This window comes from Austrofundulus limnaeus, unplaced genomic scaffold (assembly GCF_001266775.1).
Source record: "Austrofundulus limnaeus strain Quisiro unplaced genomic scaffold, Austrofundulus_limnaeus-1.0 Scaffold0, whole genome shotgun sequence".
Lineage (NCBI taxonomy): Eukaryota > Metazoa > Chordata > Actinopteri > Cyprinodontiformes > Rivulidae > Austrofundulus > Austrofundulus limnaeus.
Genome location: NW_013952402.1, coordinates 7,140,292 through 7,149,974, shown reverse-complemented (window position 1 = coordinate 7,149,974; position 9,683 = coordinate 7,140,292). Strand labels below are relative to the sequence as shown.

General features: G+C 41.3%; 2 protein-coding genes across 2 annotated transcripts in view; one reads left to right on the top strand and one right to left on the bottom strand.

Moving 5' to 3' along the window:
• fam149b1 (family with sequence similarity 149 member B1) overlaps positions 1-7,698 on the top strand; it is a gene marked incomplete at its 5' end in the record, with an annotated part of 11,296 nt that extends 3,598 nt beyond the window's left edge. The window contains 13 exon segments of the mRNA XM_014000378.1: positions 724-875; positions 1,060-1,203; positions 1,747-1,902; positions 1,997-2,178; positions 2,254-2,396; positions 3,334-3,402; positions 3,741-3,832; positions 3,939-4,163; positions 5,149-5,272; positions 5,468-5,593; positions 5,917-5,998; positions 6,344-6,478; positions 6,638-7,698. Coding sequence (XP_013855832.1) covers positions 724-875; positions 1,060-1,203; positions 1,747-1,902; positions 1,997-2,178; positions 2,254-2,396; positions 3,334-3,402; positions 3,741-3,832; positions 3,939-4,163; positions 5,149-5,272; positions 5,468-5,593; positions 5,917-5,998; positions 6,344-6,478; positions 6,638-6,720 — 1,713 coding nt within the window. The 3' untranslated portion in view covers positions 6,721-7,698.
• On the bottom strand, positions 7,491-9,449 carry dnajc9 (DnaJ (Hsp40) homolog, subfamily C, member 9). Its single transcript, XM_014000854.1, has 5 exons — positions 9,096-9,449; positions 8,543-8,683; positions 8,112-8,366; positions 7,881-7,967; positions 7,491-7,807 (listed from the first exon to the last, which is right to left on the bottom strand). The coding sequence occupies exons 1-5, from the start codon at positions 9,267-9,269 to the stop codon at positions 7,697-7,699; spliced, it is 768 nt and encodes a 255-aa protein (XP_013856308.1). The 5' UTR covers positions 9,270-9,449; the 3' UTR covers positions 7,491-7,696.
• Between the last annotated feature and the right edge of the window lie 234 nt (positions 9,450-9,683).

Here is a 9,683-nt window from a genome sequence, read left to right as displayed (position 1 = left end):
GCTCTGCTCGCTGGCTCCGCTCAACACCTCCCGCACACACATGTTTGTTTTTCTATCCTCATGGGGACTTTGCATTGGCTTCCATTCATTTCCTTTTTAATTCTATAGCCAACCATAACCTCCCAGGTAGACTACACACCTGACCCAAACCCTAACCTCACCTGGCTGTGTGTACCGGGGAAATGGTTAATAAATGTACCCATACTGCTCACACACACACACACACACACACACACACACACACACACACACACACACCTATACATACATACATACATACATTCATACATACATTCATACATACTTTAGATATACACACTCAGTGACCAGTCAGAACCCCCTGGATCTGAACACCTGGTTGTGAGCAGTTGTGAGAATGCATGTACTCTATATACAAGATTTTGCCAGTGGAATATTTAATCCTCAGTGTACTTCTGAGTTTTTCAACCTAACTTTCTCCTACCTCAGGTTTTTTTTGTCTAAGTTTTCTTGTTTCTATCTAAACAGTCCAACTAAAAAAAAAACACAAACATACATCCCAGGGGTCCATAGGAGCTCATTTGTGTACATAGTGAAGCTTACTGACAAAAAATAAAATAAAAATGCCCAAAGATGAAAAACTAGATAAAAAAAAAGCAGCAGCAGCATGGAGCTGGTGTTTGAGAACAGATGGACTTCCAACAACTGTGTTTCTCTCTATCTCTCTGTTTTTCTGTCCCACAGGAGTTTGACGAGGCAGCGTCACGGCAGGTGCAGCAAATGTTTGACGAGATCGACAAAGAGCTGTACGAGGGGGGAGGCGGTGGAGGAGGAGGGATCCTCCAGGGGCTGCAGGATGAATGTCAGCAGTGGACCACACGCTTCCCACATATCCGGTGCATTGTCATTTTGTTTCCCTCCAACCCTTAACCCTTTTAGCGCCGAACGAGACTGCGGCGTGGCGGGATCGGGGATTAACGCTGATTCTAGGGAAATTTGCAATGAAGTTCACTCTTTTGAGGAAAACAACCTTAATGTCATTTTTTATTTTTATTTTTCATTAATTTGCGTATCTCTCAGGATCCTAGGGACTCAGCTTCTGTGTCCCACTGATGAGGGCTTCCAGTGGTATGCTACTCCAGGGACAAACAGCCCCGCCAGCAGCCCATCAGCAGGAAGACAAAGTACTGTGAAGTCCCAGGAGAAAGATAAAGGTGGCGCAGAGTAAGTCCGAACTACACGGAGTCACTAGTTCTCTGATTGATAGAAAGATTCCTGGTATTCATTTCATTCTACACTGGAGTTTAAAACAATTAGTGAACTCATCTGGGATTAAAATAATTCAGAAAAACTAAAGGTTTTCTTCTGTTTGAGACTGATAATCTAATAAAAAAATATCAAGAAGCCATTGGCCAGTTTTACACATGATTGTAGGTACAGAGGAGTCTCAGTTGACTTTTCTTCTTTGACCTAGATACTCTGTCTTGTTAATTAAGTATTAGGTCCAAAGTGATGYTGGATATCTGAGATATACAGATGACATTGTAGATGGGCTCAAACTAGGCTGTGACACCGTCTGACTAGTTCACCTTAAAACTGGGTCAGCGTGACAGGATAAAATTAGACATGCTTGTCCTTATTGAGGATTTCTTTCCTCTGCTTTGAAGCTGTGTCAAGAACTAAGTTTGCAATGTTTGATATCTATGTTCGTGTAATTTTATTTTACAAAGTATTGTAATCAACCATGTTCTGTTTGTGGGGGAAAAGGTTAAATGTTCAGGGCAGAAAAGCTGCGCTGATCAAGTCCTCGTCCCCAGAGGTGAACGGTCCTCCTAACAACATTGGTGGCTCTGGCAGCCATGACAAACCCAGAGTGATTGAAGCAGAGGGCCTAATGGAAGAGTACCTGGCTTTTGATAGCAGGTACTCACTTTTAAGTGTTGTTATATAGAAAACCAGAAAAATCTAGATTGTAAATATTAGAAAAGCACAATTAAGAGTGTCTTTTCTTCCACAGAGATGACGAGTGTTACGAGGACTGTTCGGAGTCGGTTCGACGGTACCACCGTCTGCCTCCTGTCTCGCCGTACCGGTGTCGCCGTCAAGCCGTTCTGGACTTGCTGTTTGATGACGTGTGGCGGGAGCTGGTTGGCTGGATGAAGGAGTTGGTTCAACGCCACTGGGAGTGCTGCACCTCCAGTAATTCTAAACATCCCGACCTCGCATCCATTAAAAATTAAAAGTTTTTGACATAACTGGGATTGTGTTTGACAGATGATGAAACCGTTTCTGAGAGCTTGAGTCCTGTGCTGCCAGACTCCCAGAATCCTTTTATGCTGCTCTCCACGCTGCCCACAATGCTTCCAAAACTCGGCCAGAACCGGGTGCCACCACTCGCAGCTGGCCAGCAAATCCAGGTCAGTGTTCTGTGGAGGAAGATGATCTAATCTCGAGGATGTACTGTACATAGAAAAATAAACAGACAGATTTGTTACTTTTGTCCATTTTAGCAGAGCAGAAAATTAATTCAAAACTCAAACTGTATTCTATTTTATGCCTGTCACATCAATTTTTGTAATAAATATGAATTGATTTTTGGAAAGATAGCTTTGATAACTTGTTGCAAAAAAATCATGCTGCTGAGATGAACCGTTGTTGAGATATTCAGATGTGAAGTAACAGGAAGTGATGTCAAAGGGGGAATATCTGCATGTAAACAGGGAGTTGCTATAATGGCTGATAATAGACTAGAGAAGAATCTGATGGTTTTTTTAGATTATTTCAAGTCACTATCAGAGAGAAATGAAAAAGAGTCCATTGAGTTCCCTTTCTATAAGAGTTCCCCTATGATGTCACTTCCTGTTTCACATTGGCTGAGCCAAATTCAAAAGAAAATGTGCCAGTTATGTGACAAAGTGGATAAAATCATGTGCAATGTGCCAATTTTTTGAAATATAAAGATGTTTCTTTGACTTTTTGCATTTAAAGAATATGCATGTCACAGGCACTTTAAATGTTACTTATAATAGTGAATGCTATTCTTAAATTGCTGCATTTAACCAAATTTGATTGTGACATGTAATTGAAGCTGTTATTAAGCACGTAAGCTTTGTGAAATGTCACCTGTCACCTGTTTTCAGTTCCATCTGTTGCTTTTCATTCTCCCTGTTCCTCGGGTTCATTAACTTGTTACCCTGTTCTCCCATTTTTCACCGAGGTGTTTTTGAACCTTCCTGTTTTTGTATATTTTTGTACTTTATTTTAAAATCTTTATTTGTTTAACTATTTTTTCACCATCTTTTCTTCTATTTCTCCCCCCCTTCCTCCACTACCTTTTGTTGGTCATCCTTAAAGAACACAAACTCAAGGAACTCAAAGCACAAGTCCAGGTGGAAATCCAAAAAGCAGAAAAGGCCTTCCGCTGTATGTAACTTTCCATCTCTATAAAGCCAAAACGGTGGCATGTTGCCAGCTCTCCGACCGTAGCCGCTCGTTATATCTGTCTCTTGAATAATGTGCTTGTGCCTGTTGATTAACATTAAAACATATCCACTGCTTATTTCTTTAAGTAATTGCAACTTCATTTTTACATGCTTTTTTTTTTTGTAGATCATTTATCCACGTTAGGTGTTGTGATTATTTTCATGGCCTTTTTTTTTAGTTCATGGTGAACAATTTTTTTAAGGTTATTTGAAATAACTAACCTTGTATTTTCTTTTTCTGCTTGTCTGGTAACTTTTATTCCTAAATCTTGACCCCAGGTTGGTCGAGCGCCTGTAGGAGCAGCAGCGACGCAGCAACGCTTGAATGACCTCATCGTGATTCACAGCATCCCTCTGCAGCAGAGAAATCGGTACGAATGCATTTCAGTCTTCTAACACACAAACTTTGATCCCAAAATCAGAGGTTAAATTCATTATCATCGTCATGTTGCAATTTTTTTTTTCTTCACCACGCAGGGAGCCAGAAGAGCGTGTGTCTCACAGGCCGTGCTCTAGTGTTGTCTCTTCCAGCAAACCTCGTCCTCGCAGAGCTTTGGAGCAGAGCTCTTCCTTGTTGTCCCGCCCCCAGCAGTCGGCCCAACGCAGAAACCCTCCCCCTCGAACCTTACAGCCCCTGCTTCCAAGCTCGAGCCAGTCCAGCACAAGAGGATACCTGGATGAGGTCATCCGTGGGACACGTCTGTGAGTTAAAGCATCACCCTGGATTTACACTGCACGCGGCACCGGTCAAGTCGGTCCTCTGCGCCGCACGGTTCGCTGTTAATCGTTTTTACCCTAATTYACACTGAGTCCACTCTGGTGCGAAGCGCAGATCTGCTCTAAGAAGCTTGTGCAGGAAATGCGAGATTGTGCAAGAAATCCAGTGATAAATGTGGAAGTCAGATCAAATCGATTTATTCTGTGGGAGTCGGACTGGAAACAACAGCTGACACTATATCGCTGTTGTTTTTTTAATCATATTTCGAAATAAAATCCACGTTTTGCATGTATGCTTATGCTGCTTGTTGCCATCTGCTTCCCAAATAGAGTGATACATTTTTACAGCATGTATTTTGTAAGTATACCCATATTTATTGTTCTAGCTAGGATTTTTGACAAGATGTAGTCCACCTTTGATGAAATATTTTAAAAATACAGACCTTGTGTTTGTTCCTTTTCTTGTTGGTTGCAGTGTGATCTTGCTCTGTGGTCCTGCAAAAATAGGCTCAAATCTAATTTTGGCAGATGGCCATGCACACACCGCCGCCCTGCTCTTTTTGATTGTAATGGGTACGATTTTATTGTAGAGGTCAGAGCGGACGCAGTGTAAATTGGGCCCCAGGAAGAGTAGTCTCTACCTCGGCAGAGACTAATGGGGACCCGTTAATAAAAATAAACAATAATTCTACTAAAACACCTTGTTTAATCATGGAGTCTGGGGTTTAAATTCACGAGTACAAAAAAGCCTTATTGAGTCTCATTACCAAATAGTGAACATGTGAAGCCAGGTGATAGCTAAGTGGTCAACTACAACTAAAAGCACAAGCAATAAGATTGTGGTGAAGCAAGAAACTTCCTAATTCTTGATCAAGAACAAAGTTTTTATTCTTGACTTGAGAATTTTATATAACCACGAGTACTCTTATACTATTATATTTTTCTTCTCAAAATGTTGTTTCCCCCACAGAACCACAGCCAGTGACCGACTGGCGTCTCCACTGTTGCCATTGAGCCGAAACACCCCTCTGCCCCCCATTGGCCCCGAGGAGTCTGAGTCATCTCATTCAGGGCAGCAGTCCAAACTTGCACAGGTACACATGCTGTGGCAGCACAAAGCTGACTACAGGTTTTATAAATCAACAAGCTGCTCCAAAAGAGTCCTACAAAGTGTGGTCTTACAACTGCATTGTGTAGCGTTTATTAAATTTACTCCATTAGGTGTTCAAAAGCAAAAAATCCTGGGCGTAACTGTGTGCACTACTTGCCTTTTTTTATTGTCTCTCCAGCGTCAGAAAGGCCACTCCAGCCGCGCCCACAGTGCTGTAAACAATGAGGCTGGTAGTTCAATACCAAGGGATCGTCACCACCTGCTGGACGTCTTCTCTCGTCCCAACACAACTCACACATACAGAGTATGATGTTTACGATAGTTGAGTTTTTTAGCCTTTATAAGTGGTTGGTTTCTGTTGTGGTAGATTTCACACATGGGTGTCCAAATCCGGGTCCTTGAGGGCCTCTGACCTGCATGTTTTACTTGTTTCTCCACTCCAACACACCTGATTTGAATAAAAGGGTGATTACCAAGCTTCAACAGGACTTTAGAAGGTAATTCAAACACAAAATGAGGTGTTTTGGAGCAGGGAAACGAGTAAAATATGCAGTGGCCTTCGAGGACCATGTTTGCCCTCTTTTGATTTAACAAGATATTTGACTTCAGGCTTTATTTTTTTTTCAGTCAGACACTCCATACCGGAGTTCCTTTACAGTTCTGGACAACATCGGGCCGGGGCGGCCAGGTCGAGCTTCTGTGGGCACAGGTCAGGAATTCAGATACACTCTTTCTAACCTGTTGTTTTTATTTTTCATACTGAGCATTAGTCCTAATCTTAAGTTGCAACTTATGCTGCATCTCTTTACCAAAGATGAATACCTCAGAATAAATATTGACCACACTGCAAACAGTTAAACTCCTTAGCTCACATAAATAAAACTGTAAATCTATATGCGTCACTGATTCATGCAATGTTTCAAACTGACTGTTGTGCTTTTCCTATGCAAAATTAAAGTTCCAATAAAAAGTCTGGACAAACATTTAAAGGATCTATTTTTTAAATCCATCTATTAATGATTTGTGCATTAATTTATTCCCCCCGCATCACCAGACTCTTTGGAAATCGGCGTGACAGGCATCAGTCTTGGCATTAGCAGCTCGTCTTTTTTGGACTCGTATCACCACCCGCTGGGACACTCGCCCATCAAAGACGAGGAGGAGCCAGAACCACAAGCCCCTGTCCCAGGTGGGTTAAAGAACTGACCAGATGAAAGACCATACATCAATAACCTGTTACTGCATAGGAAGGTGGAGCAGCTGGCGTTTTAGTAAATTATATCAAACCAGAAGAAGTTTGAGACTCTTATTAACGATATCTTTAAATATTCTTGGTATTTTTCCACAGCCCCCGTGGCGCCGGTGTCAGTCCCACCTCGGTCCTACACTCGAGGAGGGATCTCAAGCAGAGCCAGCAGACCTGGCTTGTAGTTTGCTCCGGATCTCTGCAACTTGCAATTATATATCTTTACACGTCACTACAGTATCTGTGCCCACTGAAAGTTTTTTTTTTTTCAAAAAGTAGCAGATTTTTAAAATTTAGCTTTTTTAAACCTATTTTTTTATTTCAGAATTCAGCTTATGTGGCTGCCAAACAAATAATGAACAGTAACTGTCTTTGTATACAGTATGAGTTGTGTGGAGGTTTGTACTGTGTATGATCAGAATGTGTAAACTATCTATAGAAGTGAATATGCTGTATCGTACTCCCTGCAGCACGATGTGCTGGTAAATCACTATGCAGGGAAAAATGCAACCACTTACCCAGGCTAACAGGATAAAAAGCACTTTTTTTTTCCTTTGGTGTTCCATCAGGGAGTTTGGTACTGTATCTTTTCTTTTTCCTAGAGTCTTGATCCAAGAGGGATGACATATTCCCCACACTTAAACTCAATGTGGTGTCTGTATAGACTGRACACTTCTGCTAGACTTGTCCTACAATGTAGGAAGAAGACAATGTACATAAGTGTTTGTAAATAATTAGCATAATTTATTATCTGTATAAAGTATTGTAATGTTATTTGTCTTTGAGCAAAGCCAAGAGGTCATACTGACAAGTAACCTCAGGGTTACAGCATAAAAACKTATTCCTCGTAAATTTAAAAAATAAGCACCATGCAAGAGGAGAAAACTAAGCACCTTTTTTTTTCCTTTGAAATGTTTTGTTTTATATGGAATAATAAAAAGGCTGTGTACAAATGTGATATATACACATGCATTTATTAATAACAAAAACCTTTACAACATATTACAGAAAAAATAAGGAGATTTACATTTTTTTTGTGTCAAACTTGAAGCCAACAAGACTGATGGACGATTTTATGTCGAGAATTTCTGAAAACAGCAGTTAAGCTTTTGTTTGTACTGAAGTCAGAATATTTATTATAAAAAGGGATTTTGTTGACATTTACTTCTTTGTCTTTTTTCCCTTTGGGGGTTTGGCACTTTTTTGGGAGTATTTGGCTTCCAGATCTGACAGGAAACTGTTAAAATTCTTCTCTCTGGACTGCTGTCTTTGCTGCAAAGCGGAGGAGAAATGCAGGTTAGAATGAGGAAGAACGTTTAGCATTTTTTATATTTGGGGGTATTACCTTGAGCATCATAACAAGACTATCATCTTTATCGCCAAGCCCCATCTCTTTCTGCATTTCCTCTGCTTCCTGTCGCTCTCGATCAGCCTGGAGGAGCAAATATAAAGTAAAAAATGTAGTTATAGTTTAGTAAGTATCATGTTGTTTCAGTGAAATATAGATATGACATCATCGTGAGACCAAAAAACAAAAAAAAAGTAAGAATCGTTTGGTTTTAATAACAAATCTCACCCTCTTCCTCCGAGCCTTCTTCTTCTTGTCGCTCTCCTGAGTAAAAGCTTTGAAGGCTTCCACTTCCCCGCTCTTGATCGCAGCCTGGATGATGCTGCACAGCCTGGGCTCGTCTTCCTGAGAGCAGCAGAGGGCCGAGGCCGCGATGGCGTCCATGTCCCCCTCGTGCTGCACGTAAAGCCGGATCACATCCTGCCGCTCCTCGTCRGACCCTTTATATGTATTCTCAAATTCAAGAATGTCCTGCACTGTGATCTGGGAGGAAAAAGGGGGAAAGACAAAAGAAAGTGTCAGCAGAGTTTTGTCGCTCCAAGAGCGTGTGCTTGTGTGGAAGAAGAACGACACACGCATCCTTCAAGTCCGTGTGTAGGTAAAGTTGTGCGTGTGAATCCACGGTTTTGGCGTTTGACCCTTCAGTGAGTGTCCATTACCTTGGGGAAGAGCAGTCTCCAGTACTCCTCCCAGCAGCGGTCCTGGCTGAGAACATCAGACTCTTCGTCCACCACTCCCTGCTCATCATAAACAGCCCTCTGCTCCTTGTCACTCAGTACTGCATACAACTTTCCCAGCACCTGGAATGACATTTYAAACATTGGATTAAATGCCCTTATGTAATATAATCAAATGTTAATTAACTGTGTGCTGCTCTACCCCTTWAATTTTTTATGGTGGCATCAGCACATAAAGGTTCCCATTATACCGTTTTGTGAAGCTACCGGAAGTCCGCCACGTTAGTAAAATCCCAGTCTGTTTTTTGTTGTGTTTATCTGACCAGGCTTAATATTCAAAACCTAATTTTCAGTTAGAAACTTCGGCCCAAATGTCTGTATAGAAAATTATATTTTAACGTGTTGTAAAAAGCAGGTGTCAGGATACTTTTGTTTTTGCAAGAAAATACACACAATACGCAGTGAAATAATGACTCGYTGCTTCTACAGCTAAAGCTAGCTACGATAGCGAATAGTCTGACAGCTAACAGCTAACCTGAAATTTCTCCGTCGCCTGTGCGTCATCAGGAGCCCGGTCTGGGTGTACTTTCAGCGACACTTTGTAGTAGCTCCTCCGGATGTCTGCTTCGGTCGCCTCTTTGTTTATTCCCAGCACCTCGTACAAGCTGGAGGTGTTGAATAGCTCCTTGCACCGCTCAAGCAATCCCATAATCGTTTAAGAGCGAGCTGCTGTGACCCGGAAATACGTTAGGACAAAATCTGACCTACGAAGAGTTTACTCCTGTGCGTCTACAAGGCTTTAACAGGTTGGTTCAATAACAACATAAAAACAAATCAGTGATGTTTTCTGCGCTCCCTTCTCTTGTATCATCAATTTGGCGCGCTAGCTTCTCACTTACGTTTGCACGTACAGCGACGCGCTTACCTAATGAAAAACGCGTCATTTCATTGGCTGTTACAATCAAGGTCTTACATAAAGGAGCTTTCCATCAATGGATCTTTTACAAAGTCTGCATCAGATTGTTAATTATGCTGAAAATGATCAGACATTACATGAAAATTATTTGAAGTGCAGCTAATATTTAAAGAAAGACTTACAAAATACTTAAATAATATACAAACT